At 44.1% G+C, this 27,528-nt stretch overlaps 1 protein-coding gene and 1 long non-coding RNA gene across 3 annotated transcripts in view; one reads left to right on the top strand and one right to left on the bottom strand.

Annotated features, from left to right (window-relative positions):
- MYRIP (myosin VIIA and Rab interacting protein) overlaps positions 1-27,528 on the top strand; it is a 223,572-nt gene that overhangs the window by 148,148 nt on the left and 47,896 nt on the right. For both annotated transcript variants that reach the window (XM_059939381.1, XM_059939382.1), the window contains 5 exons: positions 481-578; positions 804-884; positions 1,931-2,074; positions 8,737-8,869; positions 15,505-16,133. In XM_059939381.1, coding sequence (XP_059795364.1) covers positions 481-578; positions 804-884; positions 1,931-2,074; positions 8,737-8,869; positions 15,505-16,133 — 1,085 coding nt within the window. The remainder of the gene's footprint in view (positions 1-480; positions 579-803; positions 885-1,930; positions 2,075-8,736; positions 8,870-15,504; positions 16,134-27,528) is intronic.
- LOC132374907 (uncharacterized) overlaps positions 18,857-27,528 on the bottom strand; it is a 172,015-nt gene continuing 163,343 nt past the window's right edge. Inside the window, exon 3 of the long non-coding RNA XR_009505815.1 lies at positions 18,857-18,915. This is a non-coding gene — a long non-coding RNA (uncharacterized LOC132374907). The remainder of the gene's footprint in view (positions 18,916-27,528) is intronic.

Below are 27,528 nucleotides of genomic sequence, written 5' to 3'. Positions count from 1 at the left end.
GCCCTGAATTCAAATCTCAGCTCTCTGTCTCACTGCGCAACGTTGGGTGAGTTATTTGACCTCTCTGTGCTTGAGTTCTCTCATCTATAAAATGGTGCCTACTCAATGAGTTGTTGGAAGGATCCACTGTGATCATGTATGAGACACTCGGTCTGCGGCCCAGCACGTGGTTGAGCTCGGCAAGATCGGCCAATGTTATCGATAGTATGGGTTTAGAGTCTAAAAAATTCTTCCATGGATTTTGTGTTTGCATTAAACCATGAGCACAGCCCTTAGGAGATTTCACAATTTTCCTCCCTATCATTATAATGATACATTACGTGCACAAAATAAAACATAATCTTTATCTGAGAAAGTAGATGAAGAACCGTTATTCACTTATATTAAGTCCTTTTGTCCAGTCGTCTTTAAGCCACTTTGTATGTTTTGGAGCTTGTCCTTGCCTTTCAGAAAGCGGTCTATGTTCTGTTTCCTGTCTAGGACATAGCATGATGGACACATTGGCTGTCGCCCTACGGGTGGCTGAAGAGGCCATCGAAGAAGCGATCTCCAAAGCAGAAGCCTATGGGGACAGCCTGGTATGCCCCCCGCCGCCCCGTCACAACGTTTGTTTGGGAGGAGGTGTGGGTGGGGTCCTGGCTGCCAAGAGAAAGTGCAGGTTGTGGGGAAACCGTCGTCATGATAGCCATCCTTGACTAGAGCCTATCCTCCCCCTGCATTTGTGGTCAGGACTCCTGAGAAAGCGATTGCCAAGTCTCCCAAACACACCCACAGCTCACAACATTCTCTTCCTCCCTCTGCAGGACAAGCAGAATGAGGCCAGTTACCTGCGGGACCACAGGGAGGAGCTGACTGAGGAACTGGCCACGACCATCCTGCAGAAGGTAGGTGGGCCCTAGCATCCAGATGGCTGCAATTTACCACCCTGGCCTGGACCAGGGCCTTTGGTGAGCAGAAGAGCCGCCATAGGCGCCTTTGTTGTCTTGGGCACCATTTCTTCTGTTCCTCTCACTTTCTCCATTGTACTCTGGGGCTAATGCAGAGGGGTTGAATTGCACTGCAAAAACTAAGCGGTGTGAACGTGGTTGCCTTTAGGGATTGAGCTGGTGAGTGAGGAGCCAGGAACCCAGCCCAGAGACCTTCGTACAAATGGACTCATTAAATCCAAGTGGCCATGCCCAAACTAGCAAGCGGTGCAAACAAGTTGAAGGCTTCCCTCTTGATGCTTGGTATCTGCCCCCTCCTTAGGGCTTTCAGACACTTCCTAAAGTCAGGATGTATGGCCAGAGACTCTGGGTTTGCGATCCACTTCCACTATTTATGAGCTGTGTGTCCTTAACCGATAACCCCTGAGCCTCATTCATCATCTGTACAATGGGGAGAGTTATAGTACGTAGCTCTTAGAATTATTTTGAGAATTAAATGAGGTAAAGCATATATGGTGCCAAGCACAGAGACTGGCACACAGTAGGCACTTAATAAATAGAAGTTGTCAGCATTGTAAAAGGACTACTTGTAAACTGTAAAGTGATGTAGAATGTTCAAGGCTTTAGTTGTGCTGTTTTATTATAAGACAGACCTGAAATCAGATGGTATTCTGTTGAAACTAAACTCTTTTTTTTTTTTTAAGATTTTTTTTGATGTGGACCATTTTTTTTAAAGTCTTTTTTGAATTTGTTACAATATTGCTTCTGTTTTATGTTTTGGTTTTTTGGCCGCGAGGCATGTGGGATCTTAGCTCCCCAACCAGGGATTGAACCTGCACCCCCTGCACCGGAAGGCAACGTCTTAACCACTGGACCGCCAGGGAAGACCCTGAAACTAAGCTCTTACATGGCTAAAAATTTCCCAGAGATGGTCCCAGTTACCCCACATAGCACTGGAGCCCTCTCCAATAATGTGTCCCCTTTGTCACCCGCCTCCTCCCCAGATCATAAGAAAACAGAAGAGCAAAAGTGAGCAGCACGTGGAAGAGGAGCCGGAGTGGCCACAGCCCCAGAGCTGCCGTGCGAAGGCAGCTGACGAGGGGACCACAGCCTCCCCGGGAGGCCACCGAGCTTCCACCACCTCCTGGGTGAGTCCCCACGCCATGCCGGCCCACCCCCTACAGGTGCCCTGCATGTGTGCAGGTCAGAGCCGTTCTCCCCACAGAAATGGGGACACCACGCTTAACATCTATAGTTAGCACATGTGCCCGCCAGACAGCCTGAGGTTCCTGAAGGGCAGGGAGAGATGCAGAGAGCGCTGAGTGGGGGCCAGGAGGCCTGGGCTCTCACACACATGGAGGTGGGTTTTTACACAGAGACCAATCTGGGAAAAATAACGATGTCAATAGGCTTTTGAAAATTAATCCTGAAAAGAGTTGTACTGAGTCCCATGGAAAAAATGGCTTTCTGAAGGCCAGGTGTGCTCTTACAACTTGAGCACTTGCTTTACTGAAACTGAGAAATGACGAGAGAATTGCCACTGCCTTCTGAGGTCACATATGGACGTGGGCGGGAAGTCGGGGTGTGAGTAGACCTTTTTGTTCGTCATCCCCAACCACAAAGCACAGTGTCCTTCCTGTGCCCCGAGGGTCTGGGCCTGCCACGTCTGCGGTAGAGTCACCAAGCCCGTAAAATCCTTTGGTACGTGTTTAAGCAGCCCCGGCAAGGACGTGTGGAAAATGGGATAGAGGCTGGGCCCTCGGTGTGGAAATTCAGCAAGAAAGAGCAGGACTGGCCAGCAGGGCTGGTGTTCTATCAGCTGCAGGTGCCCACAGTCATAGCACAGGGCAAGGGACAGGGCAACACACAGGTGCAATTTAAAACTGGAAAGGCAGAATAAAAAAGAATGAAATAATGCCATCTGCAGCAATGCGGATGGACCTAGAGATTATCATACTAAGTGAAGCACAGGGAACTATATTCAATATCTTATAATAACCTATAATGGAAACAATCTGAAAAACTACATATATGTAAGTGACTCACTTTGCTGTACAACTGAAAATAATACAATATTGTAAATCAACTATATTTCAATTTAAAAAAAAAACTGGAAAGGAAGACATGGGAAAAGCACCCCATCACACGTTATTTCTTTTACTCTCCACCAAAAGGTGGGGACAGGTATTATTGGGCCCATTTTATAGGTAAAGAAACTATAGTTTTAGCATAACTTGCCTAAGCTCCCACAGCTAGTGATCAGGGGGGTCAGGAGTTGAATACCTTTTTCCTGTTCCAAAGCTTTTGATCTAGCTTCCTCCTCTAAAACGTGAGACCAATGGACTCGATCCCTAAGGTCCCTTTCATCCCAGAGGTTCTAGGTCTGCACTGTCCAATATGGTGACCACAAGACACAAGTGACAATTTAATTAAAGTTAAATTTAAAATCCAGTTCTTCAGTCACACTGGCCACATTTCAAGTCCTCAACAGCCCCTGGGACTGGCGGCTACTTTATTGGGCAGTGCAGATACAGAACATTTCCAGCCTCCCTGAAAAGTTTTCTTACACAGCTCTGGTCTAGGGAGCTAGATAAAGACGGTGCGAGAAGCAGAGGGCATAAAAGCAGAAATGTTTCTGGAGGCTGGCCAGAGCCTGGACGTGAACCAGCAGGCCAAGCCTCGGTTCTTGGGGACTTCGAGGAAGGTGGCTCTCCCACCTTTCCACGAGCCGTTCTCGCCCCAGACGCTCATCTTCCTCATCTGCCTGAGCCCCACTCCAGGGGCGCTGATTCACGGGGTCTGGGGCAGAGCTGGGCATCAGTACATTGACCCAAAGCTGGTGGGGGATGCCGGGAAGGCTGCAGGCTTAAGGACGGCCTCTTCGTGATATCTTCAGGAGGGCACCCTGACCTACAGACCCTGGATGGCCCTAAACCAGTGGTCTCCTGGCAGTGCTTCCTCCTTTATCCTCAGTTCTCCGAGGACACGAATACCCTGGCTCCAGGGCTAACTGTGCAGAATCCCATAACACTGCAGGCCTCCCTCCTTGGGCTGAACTGCAAAACCCAAACTTAATCCATCCCCACGCTGACAGGATTTCTCATCTATTCTCTTGAAAGAAAGTTCAGTGTGATTGTCCTCTTTTTAATTTCCTCCTTTATTGTGTGGTTCTCTGCCAGTAGGGGGGTCAGTGCAATCTAGCTTTCAAAGCCTTAAGATGCAATATCCTGAAAGGCACCAGTGCAGGGGTTATAATTCATTTAGTGCCTATCTCTTTGGGCGCGTGTATATAAAGTCGTCTCTGTATAAATACGGTGATCCTATTGATAATAATGATGACAGCAGAGGCTGGGCATACGCTATGCCCGGGGACTAAGGTGCATCTCTGTCTGACTCTGTCTCTTCTCTATCCTTCCCTGTTTTCCTCAGCCTTTTCCCTTTGTGCTTTTGTCATTTTCCTCCCTCACATTTGCTCACTCCTTTAAATGACTATAGGGCAGACCTAAAGTATTTTTCATTATTGTTATAATTATTGGATTGAATTTAATGACTATGCCCGACCCTAAAAATACAAAGCAAAGCTATGTCTCAGTTGTTATTCATATGAACACTGTTATCGATCCCTTTGCCCATAAACCCTTGATACTAAAAACATTCTCTCCCTGTTTTATGATGTGGGCTCCTTGAGAGCAAAGACTTATTTTGAAGCCATGACTGGTGCCCCAGGGAGCCTGCCCTGGTGGCAGTGATGATAATCATTGCAGTCATAGCAACAATATACCATTCCAAGAAATACAGGTAGAACAGCACGCTGCTGCCCACACGGGGGACCAGCGGCTGCAGAGGAAGCTTTAACAAAGGTAACTGATGATCACACTGCAAGTTTTGCCTAGAGCTTCAGAACCAGCTGGTTTGGATGGCAGGTCCTGCTGCGTTGGAGCATGCTAGCCAGGAGTGCCTTGTCCCCAGGCTTTCAGCAAAGGGTGTCAGGCACAGCAGCAAGAGGGCATGGAAGAGCATCACCTCGGAGCCAGACAGACCCAAGGTCAAGCCCTGCCTCCGCCCTGCGCCAACCTTGTGCTTGGGCAAGTTATTCCAGGCTGCCGCAGCTCACTCATGTGCACCCAATTGGACTGAGTGAGGGGATGGAGGTCTTGCCCTGGCTCAGTGGCAGAGCTTAATAAATGCTATTATTTTGACTGATATTTACTGAGTGCATTCTGTGTGCTAGACATGGCACTGATTCCTTTCTGTGAGGAAACTGAAGCTTAGAACAGATCCTCCCAAGATCCCACATAGCAAGAGGAGGAGCTGGCATGGACCCTACCCAACACACTACCCATTCATGCCCAAAGAGTTATGAGGCGGGGCCTGTTTGAACTTCTCAGTCCATCTTTGCAAGGCTTTGCTGGCATGCTAACATTCCTGAACCCATGGACTCCACCCTCCATGCCCAGCCCCCCAGCATACACATGCAGGCACTGTAACTCAGGCCCGCCTGACCTGACATCACCAGCCCTGTTTCTTCCATGGACCCTAGGGTGGGTAAGAGGAAGAAAAACAAAAGCTGTGGGTGGGAACGAAAGGGTGGGCACAGAGGGCCCAGCCAGGGAAACAAGGCAAATAAATTAATCAAGTAATCCCATCACTTCCCGAGAGCCACAGAGTTTGAACCAACTGGCAAGTAAAAGTGTCGTGGTTGCGCCATCTTCTGGGCAATATGTTTATTGCAATGAGTTTGTGGCAAAACTGGGTCTAGGGTCTGGGGCTTTTCCACCCTGGCTGGAGACAGCAGGCCAGCAGTGTCCTGAGATGCGCTGGAGTCAGCTCTTTGGGGATTCTTGTGATTGTCAGGGTATAGCTGTTTTTCCTAGTGTGAAACAATGGCTTGCCTGAAATAGATTACAAAAGCCTGGCATCCTCAACTCATGAAAAACATAGATCCCCTCTTCCCTGCTGGGACGACAGAAGGACTTTTCATTGCTTGATCTTGGCTTTTGTAGGTGAGGGAGCATTTTTGTCCTATAGAAGTGGAGCCCAGCCACCTCCTACAGCCACACACATACAGAAATAAAATATTGTTTGAGCCACTGCAAAATGAAATACTATCATTTCCTCTCTTTCAAACATGTATTCAGTGATTTACAGTGAGAAGTTTGAAGATAGAAAAATAAAGACCAGGGTATAGAAAACAGCTCAGGTGAGGCTGCAGTAATACTGCACCTGGCAATAGGCCATCAGCTCCTTAGGGCCACACCTGTGTCTTACATCCTACAAATTCAGTCACAAACATGGGACCGAGGGTCACACCCAAAAGACCATCCCTGTCTTCAAGGAGCTCACAGTCTGTGGAGGAGTCGATATGTTGGAATAGGACTGTAGGAGAGACAGGAAGAGCCGTGCGATCACACAGAAGGGGGGTCTTCTTGCCAGTCCAAGGTGGGAGGCGTGTCAAGGGTATGTTCCCCTGAATATATGGGGGTTTGCCATGGAAGGATTTTTTTTCTTCATTTTTAACAACTTCACTTGCCAATAGACTGTCACCCTTAATCTCTGCCTCTGTGATAGCTGCTCATCATCTGTCAAGGATTTCACAAAATTATAGATGGCTCCCTGAATACCCAACCCCAAGAAAACCTTGGTTGTTGTGAAGTATCAGAGCTGTTCAGGGCGCTAGAGACAGGGTCAGTGCTTGCTGTGCCCTTGGAATGATGGAACTGGTACCCAACTGAGAGCCACTTGACGTGTGTGTTAGCTTTTCTCTCCTCCAAGTAAGACCTTGACCTCCATGACATAAATGAGGATGACAGTGGGCTTCTTCTTTGTTTCTCTTGATCCCCAGTGTCATCCAAGAAGTTAGTAAGATCATTATCATCATCATCATCATCATCATCAGGCACTTCTGAAAACCTATCCTGTAGCCCACCCCAAATCACATTCACTCCACAGTAAACATTTATTGATTTCCAGTTCCGTACCAGTTACTGTGCTAGGGGCTGGGGATGTCACCCTTAGCAGTCCATTAACCTCCCTCAGTTGCTTGCACCAGGCAAAATAACAGATGTTGCAATAGAGTGTCGTATAACACAGCAAGAATAGAAGCCGCCAGGACCCTCAGCCCAGCTTGAGGAAGGGGGTTTCCCACAGACCGTGGCCTGTTTGAACTGAATGCACACTGAATCTCATCTAATCGATTAGAGGGGGAGAGCTCCTCCACTCCTGGGCTGCATTAACCTGTGACCGTGCATCGAACGGCAGGTCTGGAGACCCGTCATACTCTCTTCTGTAATCAAAGGAGTGGGAGGCAGTTTGTGACCCTTGGTACACAGCTTAAAGCGTTCCGTAGTTGTTATGCAAACCCATCTTCCTCCTGGATCGGCCTCAAGGTCTTGTGAGGGGAAATAGAAGAGGTTTCCTATGACTCCTTCTGGACCAGAACTGGCTGTACCACCCTCTCCAACAAAGGGTGCCAGACGCCCTATGTCTGAGGGCTGCTGGGCCCTGGCCTAGCCTGCGATGACGGTGATGCTGGGCCTCGATCCTCAGTCCTCTCTGAGTCTTTTCTCAGACTGGTTAACCATCCTTCGGGGCAAGGCTACAGAGTGCATTGTCCTCTCCCAAAACCCTGGTCATCATGCTCAATTTTCTCACCTATATATCCTGGATCCGGTGTTTGCTATTCTCCTTTGTTATTCTCAAACACCTTTTTAAAGCTCATACTTATTATGCAATTACTGTGTGCAGAGCAAGATTAGGTTTCTGCTTCTCAACAAATTGAGTCACTCAGCCAAGGTGTTGTAGCAGAGGTGGTCTTGGAGCCCAGATACAGCTGAGTCCTGAGTCCGGCCTCAGCCGCCCGAGGGCCCTGCCCACAGCTCTCCAAACATGCTCCCCTCTTGTCTCCTACTCTCAGGACCTGTGGCGGGAGAGGAAGAAAGTTACCAAGATGAGCCAGTTCCTCCCGGGAGAGAAGGCAGCAGGGCTGTTGTTGTTGAGGTTGGCCAGCTGGTGGCGCCAAACTGCCTGGGGCCTGAGTCAGAGATGGGTACTTCGCTTCCTACCTCAGAGACGCTTTCGTTCCTGTTTCACCCATATAGAAAGATCAAAGTAAATCACCAATAGAAGGGAATTCTTTCATTAAATGACAATGGAAAAAATTGGTCTCTTTCTGTTTGATGAAATTCCCTATACAGAACATTTGAGCTTCAGATTCGCAGTATAACATTTGTAACATACAGAAATGATACAGCTCAAACATGTTTCTTGTCAGTCATTTGAAATCCCTTTTCTACCACTTGCCCTTAGGTTAGAGTTTATTTTCCTTTTTTTAACTAAATGGGAATGTGTTGCAAAGGCTCTGGGCTTGTGGACTGATCATCCTTGGTTCACTTGTCTATTGCAGCACTTAGATTGTGCTATAACTTTCTACTTACACTGCTGACATGCTCAGGTTTGGAGGTCTTTGAAGGGAAGATGCTCTCATTTTCATCACACACAGTTGGCCCTAAGAAATCTTGGCCGAGAGAATGGCTGGGTAAACAGGAGCCATGTGAGAACCTGCTCTGTCGGATTCTACCACAACTCTGATGCTTTCTGGCAGGCCTGCGTGCTTGCAATGGAATAAACAGGAAACATGTGTGCCATTATATGGCATGATGCACTGATCTGCAACTTCTAAACCTCAACACGAGAAAAGCCATTACCATCAGCTGTGTCTTCTCCATGCGGTGGGACGCCTGTGGATCTGAAGGCACTCCTCCTGGGGACTGTGCCTTACAAGGTCACCCCTTCCCCTCTTTTCTTTCCACAGCGGTCACAGTCTGTGTTCTCACTCAGCAGAGAAGATGCCCTGAGGACCTCTTCGCTGGAGGTTGCATCGAGGCAGCCGAGGGAGGAGGAGGCATGGCCCAGCTGGAAGAGCGTGGACAGGCTGGATGAGACAAGTAACTGTTCTAAGCAGCATGTGCTTGGTCTGTGGGTCTCAAAAATGCTGTTGGGAGGCTTCTCGGCTGTCGTGTGGTTGCTCAGCCCTTCCTACCATCAGTCTGAGTGGAGATGTGTCCATTTGGGACAGCTGGGCCACCAAGTCATGAGGTCTCTCGCACAGCACACAATATATAATGTGGACATGTTTCCCACATGGGAAGTTTTCCTTCTGAGACCCGTGAGACAGTGGGCAAGTGTGTTCAGATCACTTGGCTACACAGCCCCCCTTCAGCTACGTGTTCTTTGTGGACTAGGAGAAGGTGTCTTATTATATGTAGGCCAGGAACACCAATCCAACCTAGCAGGCATTCATTTCAGTGTCCAAGATACCACAGCTAATGTGGTCCTCAAACATTTGCAGGGCTTTTCAACTACTCATGGTAATAAGTGTCTCCACACCATAAAAGTAAACAAATAACAACAAAGAAAGAGCATTTCAAAGTTCAGACTTAGAAACTAACAAATTTAGGGGGTATTATAAGCACTTCTAAAAGACACTCCATTTCACAAAACCATTCCTGCTGAATTATGAGCATTCCAAAAAAATTTGCAAAGGATCTTGGTTTTCAAAACATGATTTTGTGCATAAATTTCTCTAAACTAAGGCACCCATGTGTAATTTATCAGCTGCATAGAAACAAAAAACTTAGTTCAACAACATCACACACAGAAAAATGATTTCATACTCGGCTCAAAAATCCATGCATCTCTCAGGATGAAGATTTAAAATAAAAAATATAAAAGCACTTGTATGGAAAACTGCTGGTTTTTCCGAGGACTGCTCGGTCCTTGACATGCTAAAATGTCCAGGCCAACCCCAGAAGTCTTGAAAGATGTCTGATCTGTTTAGCAGGAAGCAGGTTATTCCCTGGGGGCACTTCTTAGTCTCAGCAGAGCACAAATGTAGAACAGAGGAGGGCCAGAGGCAGAGGTCATCTTAGAAGGGTAACGTCAACTGGACTATTTTCAGCAGTTCTGTTTATGCCTCAGGGGAAGGGTTGGCTCTGTTGGTCCATGGTTGAGGTCAGCTGTAGGGGACACTGTGGGCTGAGTAAACCCACCTTCAGTCTTCAGTCTTGACAGTGCTTACAGCAAGTAATGCATGTCCCCCCGCCAAACACATTTTCACTTCGTAGACCTTGACTGAGCATCTGCCACATACACAGCATGTGCTCATTGCTGGGAAATGAAGATCAGGGGACAGTTCCTGGTCTTGACTTTCTAACTGTGAGTTGTCTACACAATCATGAAAGAGTGAGAATTTGGAGAAAGGAGAGGATGAAGGAGAGCAGCGTCCCAGAGGGTGTCCCAGTGCATGAAGGGAATATGGTACTGTAGCCCAGGCAGAGCTCTGAGAATTTCCCACAATGCAGCTTGACAAACAAGGTTTTCATGGGGTTGGGCATTTATGGAGCCATCCCTGCTTTTGCTGAGATAAAAACTGGCAAACTTCTAGCTTTCCCAGAGCAACATGCAATCTGGAATTATAAAAGGCAGAGGAAGAGAGGAGCTGGTGATGGGCAGACCCCAGCCCACCATGTAGTGGGTGTTGGAGGTGGGCCCAGGACCACATCTACAACACAGCCAACCCTGGAGGCAGGCACAGAGTGGCATCACTAGGACCTTCTCTCTTTGGCTTCCTCCCATGGCCCCAGGAGAGGCTGCAGACAGCTGGACTCATGTAGAGCCACACATCAAGTGCCCCATCTTCCCCTGCAGCCTGTGGGTGCCTGTGTTCACAAGCGAGTGGTCTTTACCAGCCCAGGATGGGTTGCAGAACTGGCCAGGGGCTGGGGGTCCAGCAGTGAAGAAGAGGCGGCCCTGCCCTCAAGGAACTCATGGTCAGGGGTGGGGGATGGGGGGCGGGATAGACAACCACAAAAATAAGATATAGTTTAAGTGTTAAAAAAAAAAAAGAAAGCTTTTTGGCAAAGCTCAGAGAACAGAGTAGCCAGCTCCTCAAGGAGAGAAGGCCAAGGGTGTGCCACTGAGAAGAAGCATCAGATTCAGAGCCCCAAAGATGGTCCCGAGGGCAGACTTAGCGACTAATTGTAAGGCCCCAAGGATACACCTTTCCCCGAGAGTGAATGCTCCACTGACGGGGCAAGTCTGCACGTTTGCATCATGTGGGTGTCTGTTTGGCTTACCCCAGAAGTGGACCCTAATACAAAGATCCGAGAGACAGCAGAAGCAAGAAGAACTACAATCCTGCAGCCTGTGGAACAAAAACCACATTCACAGAAAGATAGACAAGATGAAAAGGCAGAGGGCTATGTACCAGATGAAAGAACAAGATAAAACCCCAGAAAAACAACTAAATGAAGTGGAGATAGGCAACCTTCCAGAAAAAGAATTCAGAATAATGATAGTGAAGATGATCCAGGACCTCGGAAAAAGAATGGAGGCAAAGATCGACAAGATGCAAGAAATGTTTAACAAAGACCTAGAAGAATTAAAGAACAAACAAACAGAGATGAACAATACAATAACTGAAATGAAAACTACACTAGAAGGAATCAATAGCAGAATAACTGAGGCAGAAGAACGGATAAGTGACCTGGAAGACAGAATGGTGGAATCCACTGCTGCGGAACAGAAAAAAAGAAAAAAGAATGAAAAGATATGAAGGCAGCCTAAGAGACCTCTGGGACAACATTAAATGCAACAACATTTGCATTATAGGGGTCCCAGAAGGAGAAGAGAGAGAGAAAGAACCAGAGAAAATACTTGAAGAGATCATAGTCGAAAACTTCCCTAACATGGGAAAGGAAATAGCCACCCAAGTCCAGGAAGCGCAGAGAGTCCCATACAGGATAAACCCAAGGAGAAACATGCCGAGACACATAGTAGTCAAATTGACAAAAATAAAAGACAAAGAAAAATTATTGAAAGCAACAAGGGAAAAATGACAAATAACATACAAGGGAACTCCCATAAGGTTAACAGCTGATTTCTCAGAAGAAACTCTGCAAGCCAGAAGGGAGTGGCATGATATATTTAAAGTGATGAAAGGGAAGAACCTACAACCAAGATTACTCTACCCGGCAAGGATCTCATTCAGATTTGATGGAGAAATCAAAACCTTTACAGACAAGCAAAAGCTAAGAGAATTCAGCACCACCAAACCAGCTCTACAGCAAATGCTAAAGGAACTTCTCTAAGTGCGAAACACAAGAGAAGAAAAGGACCTACAAAAACAAACCCAAAACAATTAAGAAAATGGTCATAGGAACATACATATCGATAATTACCTTAAACGTGAATGGATTAAATGCCCCAACCAAAAGACATAGACTGGCTGAATGGATACAAAAACAAGACCCATATATATGCTGTCTACAAGAGACCCACTTCAGACCTAGGGACACATTCAGACTGAAAGTGAGGGGATATTCCATGCAAATGGAAATCAAAAGAAAGCTGGAGTAGCAATACGCGTATCAGATAAAATAGACTTCAAAATAAAGAATGTTACATGAGACAAGGAAGGACACTACATAATGATCAAGGGATCAATCCAAGAAGAAGATATAACAATCATAAATATATATGCACCCAACATAGGGGCACCTCAATACATAAGGCAACTGCTAACAGCTCTAAAAGAGGAAATCGACAGTAACACAATAATAGTGGGGCACTTTAACACCTCACTTACACCAATGGACGGATCATCCAGACAGAAAATTAATAAGGAAACACAAGCTTTAAATGAAACAATAGACCAGATAGATTTAATTGATATTTATAGGACATTCCATCCAAAAACAGCAGATTACACTTTCTTCTCAAGTGCACATGGAACATTCTCTAGGATAGATCACATCTTGGGTCACAAATCAAGCCTCAGTAAATTTAAGAAAAACTGAAATCATATCAAGCATCTTTTCTGAGCACAATGCTGTGAGATTAGAAATCAATTACAGGGAAAAAAACGTAAAAAACACAAACACATGGAGGCTAAACAATATGTTATTAAATAACCAAGAGATCACTGAAGAAATCAAAGAGGAAATCAAAAAATACCTAGAGACAAATTACAACGAAAACATGACGACCCAAAACCTATGGGATGCAGCAAAGGCAGTTCTAAGAGGGAAGTTTATAGCAATACAAGCCTACTCAAGAAACAAGGAAAATCTCAAATAAACAATCTAACCTTAAACCTAAAGGAAGTAGAGAAAGAAGAACAAACAAAACCCAAAGTTTGTAGAAGGAAAGAAGTCATAAAGATCAGAGCAGAAATAAATGAAATACAAAGAAAATAATAGCAAAGATCAATAAAACTAAAAGCTGGTTCTTTGAGAAGATAAACAAAATTGATAAACCATTAGCCAGACTCATCAAGAAAAAGAGGGAGAGGACTCAAATCAATAAAATTAGACATGAAAAAGGAGAAGTTACAACAGAAATACAAAGCATCCTAAGAGACTACTACAAGCAACTCTATGCCAATAAAATGGACAACCTGGAAGAAATGGACAAATTCTTAGAAAGGTATAACCTTCCAAGACTGAACCAGGAAGAAATAGAAAATATGAACAGACCAATCACAAGAAATGAAATTGAAACTGATTAAAAATCTTCCAACAAACAAAAGTCCAGGACCAGATGGCTTCATAGGTGAATACTATCAAACATTTAGAGAAGAGCTAACACCCATCCTTCTCAAACTCTTCCAAAAAATTGCAGAGGAAGGAACACTCCCAAACTCATTCTATGAGGCCACCATCACCCTGATACCAAAACCAGACAAAGATACTACAAAAAAAGAAAATTACAGACCAATATCACTGATGAATATAGAAGCAAAAATCCTCACCAAAACACTAGCAATCAGAATCCAACAGCACATTAAAAGGATCATACACCATGATCAAGTGGGATTTATCCCAGGGATGCAAGGATTCTTCAATATACGCAAATCAATCAATGTGATACACCATATTAACAGAAGAATAAAAACCATATGATCATCTCAATAGATGCAGAAAAAGCTTTTGGCAAAATTCAACACCCATTTATGATAAAAAAAACTCTCCAGAAAGTGGGCATAGAGGGAACCTACCTCAACATAATAAAGGCCATTAAAAAAAAAAAAAGATCTGAGGGCCTATAGTTTATTTGGAGGTGAACCTGGAACCACAGGGAGGAGAGTAGGGATATGATACAGGGAAGGGAAAATAGGCAACAAATGACTTGTTATGAAGCAGGGTATGACCATGGGTGACGAGCTTGCCCCACTGGGGAACTCCAAGAGCTCCAATGGGCAAGGGAGCTGGGGTACTTATCCCCTAGCTCCCCAGTCATTGGTGAGGGCTGCTCCCAGGAGGTGGTGATTCCGTCCTGCCTCAGGGCAGCCAGCACAGGCTCTGGTAACCAGAGAAAGCCTTAGGCAAAGCAAGATTGCTGCTCACTGGCCATTATTAGCTTCAACTGAGAGAGAGCCTGAGCATTTCTGGAGAAACCCTGATGGGCCCTTTAGTCGCTGCCTTCTGCAGTACCTGAATGTTGATCTTGGGACATGGCACTGGGGAAGACGCCAACAAAATAGAGCCCTTTTTCCCAGAAGACCTACTATTATCACAGGTAGAGCCCATAACATGTCAAAGGTAATAATACTCTGGTTAGCCTCTCTTTTGAATGTTCACACAGTCAGTGGAAACAGTGTTGTTGTAGTACTGAAGAGGAATTATAGGGTACAGACGTAGGGTATAAACATATCTGTCCTCTATACACATGTACAAGGAGTACACAGGTGCTGGTCCAGTCAGGTGTTAAATAATAATGGTATAATTCAATTCAGTAGATGGAAGATAAAAATAGTTGGGGGCCCTCATTGTAGTAGGCACTGTGATGGATGCTTCACATATGTTGTCTCATAAAAATCCTCTGACAGCCCGGGAGGGTCACACTGTCCCCACTGACAGGTCAGGAAACAGGCTCAGAGATGCTCTCTGACCAAGGTCACCTGCTAGTAATGGCCAGGACTGGGGCTCAGCCCTGGCTCTGCCTGAATTCAAGGTTCTTGTTCTTTGCCCTGCCCTACAGTGGCCTCATTTATAGGCAAGGGGGAAAGAGCTGTTAAGAAGTCATCTTTTGCTCTGAGCAGGTATGTGTAACACACTTTATGAGCCTCACCTCATTTCATCCTCTCAGCAGCCCAGAGAAGTATTAGCTGTGCCCTTTTCACCAACCAGAGACCCAAGCTCGGAGACTCACACAGCGGCTAGGTGGCTGAGCCTGCTCTCTGCCCTGGCCCTCTGACTTCCCAGCCTCTGCTCTTTCCTCTGCACGAGCTGGCTTTGGGACAGTGCAGGCCAAAGAGATGACTGAGACCCAGACCCTGCCGCAGGGCCCTTGTCATCAGGGAGGAGGGCCCAGCCCTGTGCGTGATCAGCCAGAACCCAAGTTGGATCATGGAATGAACCAGACAGTCTGTCACAGCAACTCAGGGAAGGAGGAGGCCACGTCTGGGTGGGGAGACCAGAAAGTGCTCTAGGAAGAGGGGCACAGGGGAGGTCTTGGCGGGGCCCCTTGTTCTAAGGCGGTAACAGCCCCTCTCTGATTTCTCTCCCCCTCCTGCCTGCAGATGTGGCCCCAGTTTTGCACAGCCCCGACGGGAACTGGATGGCCCTGAAGGATGGGGCTCTGCCCCCAACCCGCCTGCTGGCCAAACCTAAGAGTGGCACGTTTCAGGCCCTGGAGGCGGCCTCCAGCGTGGCGTCCGCCTACGATGAGATGGGCTCCGACAGCGAGGAGGACTTTGACTGGAAGGAGGCCTTGAGCACGCTGTGCCCACAGCCCCAGAGCCTGGCCAGGAACCCCCAGCCTCAGCCCATGCAAGCCCAGGGCTCAGACCAAGGCCCCTCCGCCTACTCTGGGCTGTCCCCCAACCCCGAGGCCATGTGCTCTGACTCAGAAACCTCCTCAGCAGGCTCTTCCCGGGAAGCTGGGCGCCGGGCCAGGCTGTCCTGGTTGCAGAGGAAGGCCCCCAGGAATCCCTCAGCCGAGAAGATGCGCCTACAGGGAGAGCTAGACGTGAACTTCAACCCCCAGGCAGCCAGCAGGGAGACCTCAGACAGCAGCGAGCCTGAGGAGGCCCCCCACCCCGCAGATCGGAGGGCCAGGAGGTGGAGAAGGGCCCGGGTGGGCTCAGAGGAGCCAAGCAAGGAATTATCTTCCCCCAGCGGCCATCCCCCGGAGCTGGACACACATCAGGTAATAAAGCTGGGTGCGTGCAAGCACACACACATTTTTCAGTAGGCTGTGCCCTCCTCCAAGCAGGAGTGGTGTGGAGAGTCCCGGGTTCAGAATCCATAGAACCGGATTCTCATCTTGGTTTTGCTGCTCAGTCACAACTCTTGGAGGCTCCATGCCCTCCTCTCTGGAGATGAAAGCTTAGAGTTCAAAGTGGGTTTGCAAAGTGTGGCCCCCAGACCAGCAGCCACAGCAGCACCTGGGAACTTGTTAGAAATGCAGATCCTCAGGCCCTGCCCCAGAGCTGCTAAATCAGAAATTCTGGGGATGGTGCCCAGGCATCTCTGTTATAACAAGCTCTCTTGGTGATTCTTCTGTGCATTAAAAATCTAATGGCCACTGGTGTGGGGTTAAGGCTATGGGGTTTAGAGTCAGCCTGCTCGAGTTCAAATCCAGCTGTGTGACCTTGGACAAGGCATCTTTTTAGGTCTCAGTTTCCTCATCTGTCAAATGGGGATAATATTAGAACCCACTTCAAAGAATGGTTGTGATGAGTGAATAAGATAACTTTATAAAGAGCTGACCTCTGTCCTAGAACACAGCACAAGGGCACAGACAGTATTGTTTCAATATGATAATTCAGGGCACAGTTTACTAACATTCTGTGACTTTTAGTCCCCATCACAAGCCTCCTCGGAATCCTCAGTGCTGCCTCCCTCACGGTTTACCTCATGAACTGCCTTAGAGAATCTGATTAAAGCTATAGAATCTCTCCCTAGAAAAATGGACCTGTACATACACACACACACACACACATACTTTGCTTACAATTTCAGGTAGTTCATGGACCCCCCAATCAGATTAATTTTACATTCTGTGAATAAACCCTGCTCATCCCCAGCTCTATGCCTGTGATCATGCTGTGTCCCCACCCTCACCTCTTCCTGGTTTTGATCACCATGAACTCAATATTGAACTTTGTGATGCTGACTCTGGCCTTCCCATAGCAGTATTTTCTAAACTCAAAAAGGACACATGTAGCCTGGAAAGTTTAAATGCCTAAAAGCAATGGATTGCACTATTTGTAACTGTGAGCCTTATGGAAGATCTAGTTATGTTGCCTCTGCTTTCTGTAGGCACATCATCACAGCTACTTGCATTACTATCAACTTGACTTTTTAGGCTCCTGGAGAAACCACACCCACTTTCTGAATGTCATTGCATCTCCCATAGTACCCAGCTACCGTGCCTTGCATTCTTAGTTTGGGTTCCACCAAAAACAGGTCTGGAATTAAGGATTTGGATGTAGGTTTATGAGAGAGGCGATCCCAGGAAACCCAAGAGTGAAACGGGGAAATGAGAAAAGCCAATGAAGATACAATATAGGCAACTGGGGCTCCGTCCCACCAGGGACCCGCTGAGAAGTCATGTGGATCACAGCTCAGAATTCTCCACCTAGAAGACGGGGAAGAGTTACCTAGTCTCCTATCTCCCACTGGTACAGAGAGGTCCCACCCAGGGTGGGCATAAACTCCATACACAGCCAGGTTTGCATGGATGGTGCCTGAGAAATCCCTCAGATGGAGAAGAAGAGAGAGAGCCGGGTCTGAGGTGGGAAACTATCAGTGAGCCACAGATCGTCCCCTGTGGCTGCAGGCAACTCATGTAGGTCTGGGGGATACAGCCTGGGACATCACCAGCCTCTGCTACAGTGAGCTTCTATGAATGTGTCAGCCAGATCCCTGATCCTGGGGATCCCATTAAGACAGTCATGAAAAAATATAAATAAATAAAACAAAAAAACAGTCGTGCACTCAGAGGTCCTCAGGTCACAGAATTTAGCATCAGTGCTACCTGACCTGCTAATATGTTGCCTAGAAATTTGGTCCAAGCTCTCATTTTCTCCTCTGTAAAATAAGATCATTACAAATCTGCCGTGTGAGACTGTTGTGATCATAAATGAGAAATATAAAATTCTGTTCAGCTGTGAATCATTACCATCTAGCTCAAGTGGAGACTGTTTTCCAGGGACTCTGGGTGACTTGCCTCAAGGGATATTCTTGAGAGTTGTCTGCATGATTCACTGGCAGGTATAAAATGCCACCTATCCACCATAACTAGGTGCCTGAAGCTTCCTATTTATTCTGAGGTGGCTTTTAAGTTGTCTTCTGCTGTTAATCCTTGCAAGGCGTCAACAGGGAGAAGGCAAGGGCCAGCAGAAAGGATCCAGGACTCTGCTGTGTCTGCCTCGTCGGCAGTGTCCTTTCCCGACCACTAGGTGGCGATGGCGTTGCACTTCTCGGGACTTCAAAACCCTGGCCCTCCTCGTCCTCCCTTCTATTTAGTTTACTAGGGCAGTTCTCGTCCCCCCCACCAAAAAAAGTATATATATATATATATATATATATATATATATATATATATATATATATACTATTTTCATACTTATAAGCTATATAAATAAGTGAATATAAAAATTATTAAAACATACAGATATAGTCTCCTTTGACCACAACCCTAAATCCCTGCCATCTCTCCCCAAATGACTACATTTGTATTTGTGCATCATATATGTATAGCACATTTAGAAATATAGTTATGTAAATGTGTCTGTGTTTTAGCAAACTCGGCATCCTACTCCCCATATTCTTCCACTTCTTTCTCCTAAGAGTATGTGATGGAGAAGTCAGAGCACACAGATCTCTGCACAGTACCTGCAAAAGGTTGCATCGCAGTGGTCTTCAGCGGGGAGTGTGGGAGTGGGAGCAATCCGTCCAGGGCGCAAGCAGTAAGGGTGCATTGCCTGATGAGAATTTTAAAACAATAATAAATCCAATCAAAGTCAGTCTTTTTAATTATCACCTTGCACCAGGCACGGGCAATTCTAAGCAATGCTAATGATACAAGAACTTTATCAGTGTTGCTCCAAATATCGCACCCAACCTCCTCCGTTCTTCACTGTTCCAAGGTGGGGAGGAATCCACAATCAATAGTTCCCATAATGATGGATATTCAAGACTTTTTCAATGTTTGATGTTATAAACAATACTGCAGAAAATATTATTGTGCAAAGTTCTTTATACAAGTACAGGAGTAGAATTTCTGACTTGAGGCATAGATGGATCTTTAATTTTAATGAGTACTTGCCAAATTAAACTCCCAAAACTTCACAGCGGTCTACATAGCCATGCACTGTAGAGCACATTTTCTCATACTGTCAACAATACTCGATGTTGTCAGTCTGTTAAACTGTTGCCAACTTTATGTGAGGAAAAAAATATATTTCTTTTTAGTTAACATAGTTACTACTAAGATTGAGCACTTTTTCCTATATTTACAGCTATTTGCATTTTTCCTTCTGTGAAAGACACATTTATATGTTTCTTCTATTATTTCGTCAGACCAACTGTCTTTTTCTTCTTGATTTTTAGGAATTAGTTTTATTTTCTAATTATACTGTAGATGTTAGTTCTTTGATGATTACACACTGAAGATACTCTCCCATTGTCTATCACTTTCACCTTAACGTTATTTAAGTATACTTTACAGGCAAAAATTTTTGTTACTAATAATTTATCAATTATTTTCTTCATTTCCTTTAAATTTTGTACCTTGTTTGAGAAGGTTTTAAATCTCCAAGATTGTTAGAATATTTTCTATTTTTTCCTAATACTTTGTAGTTTTGTATTTTACATTTAGCTCTTTAGTCTATCTGTACTTTACTTTGGGGGACGATATGAGGTAAGATCTAACCTTATTTTTTTTCAAATTAAATATCTGTCATCAAATCATTATTAAATAATTCATCCTATATCTGCTATGAGCAGTTTCCTGAGTCACGGAAGCCATATTAGAATCATAAACCCATTCCTTAAAAGATGCTGCTCCTTGAGAAGCAAGAAGAACTACAATCCTGCAGCCTGTGGAACAAAAACCACATTCACAGAAAGAGAGACAAGATGAAAAGGCAGAGAGCTATGTACCAGATGATGGAACAAGATAAAACCCCAGAAAAACAACTAAATGAAGTGGAGATAGGCAACCTTCCAGAAAAAGAATTCAGAATAATGATAGTGAAGATGATCCAGGACCTCGGAAAAAGAATGGAGGCAAAGATTGACAAGATGCAAGAAATGTTTAACAAAGACCTAGAAGAATTAAAGAACAAACAAACAGAGATGAACAATACAATAACTGAAATGAAAACTACACTAGAAGGAATCAATAGCAGAATAACTGAGGCAGAAGAACGGATAAGTGACCTGGAAGACAGAATGTGGGAATTCACTGCTGTGGAACAGAATAAAGAAAAAAGAATGAAAAGAAATGAAGACAGCCTAAGAGACCTCTGGGACAACACTAAACGCAACAACACTCACATTATAGGGGTCTCAGAAGGAGAAGAGGGAGCAAGGACCAGAGAAAATATTTGAAGAGATTATAGTCGAAAATTTCCCTAACATGGGAAAGGAAATAGCCACCCAAGTCCAGGAAGCGAAGAGAGTCCCATACAGGATAAACCCAAGGAGAAACACGCCAAGACACATAGTAATCAAATTGGCAAAAATTAAAGAAAAAGAAAAATTATTGAAAGCGACAAGGGAAAAATGACAAATAACATACAAGGGAACTCCCATAAGGTTAACAGCTGATTTCTCAGAAGAAACTCTACAAGCCAGAAGGGAGTGGCATGATATATTTAAAGTGATGAAAGGGAAGAACCTACAACCAAGATTACTCTACCCGGCAAGGATCTCATTCAGATTCGATGGAGAAATCAAAAGCTTTACAGACAAGCAAAAGCTAAGAGAATTCAGCACCACCAAACCAGCTCTACAACAAATGCTAAAGGAACTTCTCTAAGTGGGAAACACAAGAGAAGAAAAGGACCTACAAAAACAAACCCAAAACAATTAAGAAAATGGTCATAGGAACATACATATCGATAATTACCTTAAACGTGAATGGATTAAATGCTCCAACCAAAAGACACAGGCTCACTGAATGGATACGAAAACAAGACCCATATATATGCTGTCTACAAGAGACCCACTTCAGACCTAGGGACACATACAGACTGAAAGTGAGGGGATGGAAAAAGATATTCCATGCAAATGGAAATCAAAAGAAAGCTGGAGTAGCTATACTCCTATCAGATAAAATAGACTTTAAAATAAAGAATGTTACAAGAGACAAGGAAGGACACTACATAATGATCAAGGGATCAATCCAAGAAAAAGATATAACAATTATAAATATATATGCACCCAACATGGGAGCACCTCAATACATAAGGCAAATGCTAACAGCTATAAAAGGAGAAATTGACAGTAACACAATAATAGTGGGGGACTTTAACACCTCACTTACACCAATGGACAGATCATCCAGACAGAAAATTAATAAGGAAACACAAGCTTTAAATGACACAATAGACCAGGTAGATTTAGTTGATATTCATAGGACATTCCATCCAAAAACAGCAGGCTACACTTTCTTCTCAAGTGCGCATGGAACATTCTCTAGGATAGATCACATCTTGGGTCACAAATCAATCCTCAATAAATTTAAGAAAATTGAAATCATATAAAGCATCTTTTCTGACCACAACGCTATGAGATTAGAAATGAATTACAGGGAAAAAAACATAAAAAGGACAAACACATGGAGGCTAAACAATACGTTACTAAATAACCAAGAGATCACTAAGAAATCAAACAGGAAATCAAAAAATACCTAGAGACAAATGACAATGAAAACACGACGACCCAAAACCTATGGGATGCAGCAAAAGCAGTTCTAAGAGGGAAGTTTATAGCTATACAAGCCTACCTAAAGAAACAAGAAAAATCTCAAGTAAACAATCTAACCTTACACCTAAAGGAACTAGAGAAAGAAGAACAAACAAAACCCAAAGTTAGCAGAAGGAAAGAAAGTATAAAGATCAGAGCAGAAATAAATGAAACAGAAACAAAGAAAACAATAGCAAAGATCAATAAAACTAAAAGCTGGTTCTTTGAGAAGATAAACAAAATTGATAAACCATTAGCCAGACTCATCAAGAAAGAGGGAGAGGACTCAAATCAATAAAATTAGACATGAAAAAGGATAAGTTACAATGGACACTGCAGAAATACAAAGCATCCTAAGAGACTACCACAAGCAACTCTATGCCAATAAAATGGACAACCTGGAAGATATGGACAAATTCTTAGAAAGGTATAACCTTCCAAGACTGAACCAGCAAGAAATAGAATATATGAACAGACCAATCACAAGTAATGAAATTGAAACTGTGATTAAAAATCTTCCAACAAACAAAAGTCCAGGACCAGATGGCTTCACAGGTGAATTCTATCAAACATTTAGAGAAGAGCTAACACCCATCCTTCTCAAACTCTTCCAAAAAATTGCGGAGGAAGGAACACTCCCAAACTCATTCTATGAGGCCACCATCACCCTGATACCAAAACCAGACAAAGATACTACAAAAAAAGAAAATTACAGACCAATATCACTGATGAATATAGATGCAAAACTCCTCAACAAAATACTAGCAAACAGAATCCAACAACACACTAAAAGGATCATATACCATGATCAAGTGGGATTTATCCCAGGGATGCAAGGATTCTTCAATATACGCAAATCAATCAATGTGATAAACCATATTAACAAATTGAAGACTAAAAACCATATGATCATCTCAATAGATGCAGAAAAAGCTTTTGGAAAAATTCAACACCCATTTATGATAAAAACTCTCCAGAAAGTGGGCACACAGGGAACCTACCTCAACATAATAAAGGCCATAGATGACAAACCCACAGCAAACATCATTCTCAATGGTGAAAAACTGAAAGCATTGCCTCTAAGATCAGGAACAAGACAAGGATGTCCACTCTCACCACTATTTTTTTTTAATATATTTATTTATTTATTTATGGCTGTGTTGGGTCTTCGTTTCTGTGCGAGGGCTTTCTCTAGTTGCGGCGAGCGGGGGCCACTCTTCATCTCAGTGCGCGGGCCTCTCACTATCGCGGCCTCTCTTGTTGCGGAGCACAGGCTCCAGACGCGCAGGTTCAGTAGTTGTGGCTCACGGGCCCTGTTGCTCCACGGCATGTGGGATCTTCCCAGACCAGGGCTCGAACCCGTGTCCCCTGCATTGGCAGGCGGACCCTCAACCACTGCACCACCAGGGAAGCCCCCACTGTCACCACTATTATTCAACATAGTTTTGGAAGTCCTAGCCATGGCAATCAGAGAAGAAAAAGAAATAAAAGGAATACAAATCGGAAAAGAAGAAGTAAAACTGTCACTGTTTGCAGATGACATGATAGTATACATAAAGAATCCTAAAGATGCCACCAGAAAACTACTAGAGCTAATCAATGAATTTGGTAAAGTTGCAGTATACAAAATTAATGCACAGAAATCTCTTGCATTCCTGTATACTAATGACGAAAAATCTGAAAGAGAAATTAAGGAAACACTCCCATTTACCATTGCAACAAAAAGAATAAAATACCTAGGAATAAACCTACCTAGGGAGACAAAAGATCTGTATGCAGAAAACTATAAGACACTGATGAAAGAAATTAAAGATAACACGAACAGATGGAGAGATATACAATGTTCTTGGATTGGAAGAATCAATATTTTGAAAATGACTACACTACCCAAAGCAATCTACAGATCAATGCAATCCCTATCAAATTACCAATGGCATTTTTTATGGAACTAGAACAAAAAAATCTTAAAATTTGTGTGGAGACACAAAAGACCCCGAATAGCCAAAACAATCTTGAGGGAAAAAAACAGAGCTGGAGGAATCAGACTCCCTGACTTCAGACTATACTATAAAGCTATAGTAATCAAGACAATATGGTACTGGCACAAAAACAGAAACACAGATCAATGGAACAAGATAGAAAGCCCAGAGATAAACCCACGCACCTATGGTCAACTAATCTATGACAAAGGAGGCAAGGATATACAGTGGAGAAAAGACAGTCTCTTCGATAAGTGGTGCTGGGAAAACTGGACAGGTACATGTAAAAGAATGAAATTAGAACACTCCCTAACACCTTACACAAAAATAAACTCAAAATGGATTAAAGACCTAAATGTAAGACCGGACACTATAAAACTCTTAGAGGATGACATAGGAAGAACACTCTTTGACATAAATCACAGCAAGATCTTTTTTGACCCACCTCCTAGAGTAATGGAAATAAAAACAAAAATAAACAAATGGGACCTAATGAAACTTCAAAGCTTTTGCACAGCAAAGGAAACCATAAACAAGACGCTAGACAACCCTCAGCATGGGAGAAAATATTTGCAAACAAATCAACGGACAAAGGATTAATTTCCAAAATATATAAACAGCTCATGCAGCTCAATATTAAAAAAACAAACAACCCAATCCAAAAATGGGCAGAAGACCTAAATAGACATTTCTCCAAAGAAGACATACAGATGGCCAAAAAGCACATGAAAAGCTGCTCAACATCACTAATTATTAGAGAAATGCAAATCAAAACTACAATGAGGTATCACCTCACACCAGTTAGAATGGGCATCATCAAAAAATCTACAAACAAAAAATGCTGGAGAGGGTGTAGAGAAAAGGGAACCCTCTTGCACAGTTGGTGGGAATGTAAATTGATACAGCCACTATGGAGAACAGTATGGAGGTTCCTTAAAAAACTAAAAATAGAATTACCATATGATCCAGCAATCCCACTACTGGGCATATACCCAGAGAAAACCATAATTCAAAAAGACACATGCACCCCAATGTTCATTGCAGCACTATTTACTATAGCCAGGTCATGGAAGCAACCTAAATGCCCATCGACAGACGAATGGATAAAGAAGTTGTGGTACATATATACAATGGGATATTACTCAGCCATAAAAAGGAACAAAATTGGGTCATTTGTAGAGACGTGGATGGATCTGGAGACTGTCATACAGAGTGAAGTAAGTCGTAAAGAGAAAAACAAATATCGTATATTAACGCATATATGTGGAACCTAGAAAAATGGTACAGATGAACCGGTTTGCAGGGCAGAATTTGAGACACAGATGTAGAGAACAAACGTATGGACACCAAGGGGGGAAAGCCGTGCGGAGGTGGGGGTGGTGGTGTGCTGAATTGGGCGATTGGGATTGACATGTATACAGTGATGTGTATAAAACTGATGACTAATAAGAACCTGCTGTATAAAAAAATAAATAAAATAAAATTTAAAAATTAAAAAATAAATAAATAAATAAATAAAATAAAAAAGATGCTGCTCCTTGACCTGAGATCCAAGAGAAATTTATCTCATGGGTCCTTGTGGAGAGAATGCAGAATACGGCACCCTCCACAATAAACTGCTTCAAACGAACACACACTTTGGAGGCTGCTTCTCACAGTGTCACTCAGTGTGGACCAATGCATCGCTCTGGGGACAACTCAGCCGGGTCAGGTCTACGAGGGGCCAAAATACTCTGACCTCTGCTGGTCCGGGTTGCTCCAGGATTAAGTTGTAGGATCTGTAGAGGAGTGGATGGCTGCCTCCCCAGGCCCTGGCTCATGAGTGCTGTGCAGCTCTGAATTCAAAGGGATGCACCTGACAAGTGCCTGCAAGACCATGCATGTTGGGGGTAGTATGGCAACACCCCCACGCCCATGAACACTGAGGCACCTGACGGGTCCACCCACCTCAGAGGTGTGTCAAGAGAACGCTCCCAAGCAAGTCTTTAAATCTTCTCAAATTGTGTTTGAATTTCCTCCAGTACACAGACCAAAGGGTGACAGTACCCACCTCCCCATCCCCAATTCTTCACCATTGATTTTCATATCTTTTTAGGTGTGGAAACTTCCTTTAAATGAAAACTTAAAGAGCCTCTCTGAGACAAGGCTGCCGTCCCCCCATGCCTCTCACTCCCACCTCCACAGCAGCCTAAGCAAGTACAGATCATAACCTGCAAACAGTTTAGAGCAAGTATGACCAAATACCCCCTCGACAGCAGAAAAATCTTGAGTCAAGTATCTGTCAAGTGATTCCCCTTATTGGTGAGAATTGCTGGGTGCGCCCTCTAAGACAAGCCGGTTGCAGAGAACAGGTCTAGAAAACAATGAGACATTTGCTGTATAACAGTGTTTCTTAAACATTCTTGTGTCATAGGCCCTTTTGAGAACCTGATGAATTATTAAGTCTTCTCCCCAGTGGGGGAAGAAATGTGCATAAACACAAGCGCTCAAAGCTTTACATTTTTAAACAGGACTCTGTTGGATATTAAGGATCATCCACCAAAAATACTGACTTTTGTTTTGCTATAGTTAACTTATAGCCCTACTTTGGGCAGATATCAAATAGAGGGGCTACCTGTCAGTTAAAGCCTTTACTTACTTGTGGCAGTAAAACCGTGTTCATTCCATGAGGTGAATGTTGAGCTCTCTATATGGCAGGGACTCGAACCCAGCCCACTCACAACAGATAGCAAGTCGTTTGCAATGAAAAGAAGGGAATCTGGAACACCCCTCAGCCCCGCTACCCCAGCCCCTACCCTGAAGGTCATCATGTGATTGTTCAGGAGACTCTTCCTGCCCCTTCTGAGATTCTGACTCTCACGCCTGCATTATGGTCCTGGTTCTGAATCATCATCAAAATCCAAGGATCATGTAACTTAGTCTACACCCAATGCCAATCCAGAGTCAAAGAAAAAAACAAAGATGAAATCCACTGTTAATGCTGCTTCCTTCCTAAAGGATTTTTCCACAAAGTAATAGGCCAACTGTGGTCACTATGAAAATAATTCTGTCTTAAATGCCTGTTCCTCATGTAAATATTGACCTGAGAAGTCCAGGCTAATGATTTTCCAGATATTTTATATGGATTGCCATAATTCTAGGGAATAAATGGCTGCTGTTTCAACAAATGGCATAGTTAATTCTGCCAGATAGGAGATTATAAAGGGAAAACCAACTAGGGGCAGAGCCCATCCGTCAGAGGGATTTGGGTTCTGGCAGAGGGAGATGTGACCCAGATTTGATTAAGGTTTTGTTTATTTTGAAATCAATTTTATAATATGAAGGACTCAGAGAACAGCTTGGGATTCACACCAGGACAACTGACCTGTAATTATAAAAGCTAAAATTAAGGCTTCCAGATGACACCCAGGTGCTAAGTTCCCATAACCTCCTTCACCAAATTCATCCCCAAGATCCGGGCCCCATATCTGCCTTCGTGCAGCTCCACTGACCCAACTCAGACCCTTCCAGGTAGGGGAGTTCTTCTTGAGGCAGGAAGATTATAATATTATAATATTAAATTTGATAAAATTCCAGGTTCCATCTTCCCATTTCCACCCTGTTAAGTTGACCAAGGATTTGATGTATATTTTGGTACGTATGACT

The sequence above is a fragment of the Balaenoptera ricei genome, chromosome 11 (assembly GCF_028023285.1).
Source record: "Balaenoptera ricei isolate mBalRic1 chromosome 11, mBalRic1.hap2, whole genome shotgun sequence".
NCBI classification, from domain to species: Eukaryota; Metazoa; Chordata; class Mammalia; order Artiodactyla; family Balaenopteridae; genus Balaenoptera; species Balaenoptera ricei.
The sequence above is the reverse complement of the archived record's forward strand: the minus strand, read 5'-3'. Positions and strand labels throughout refer to the sequence as shown.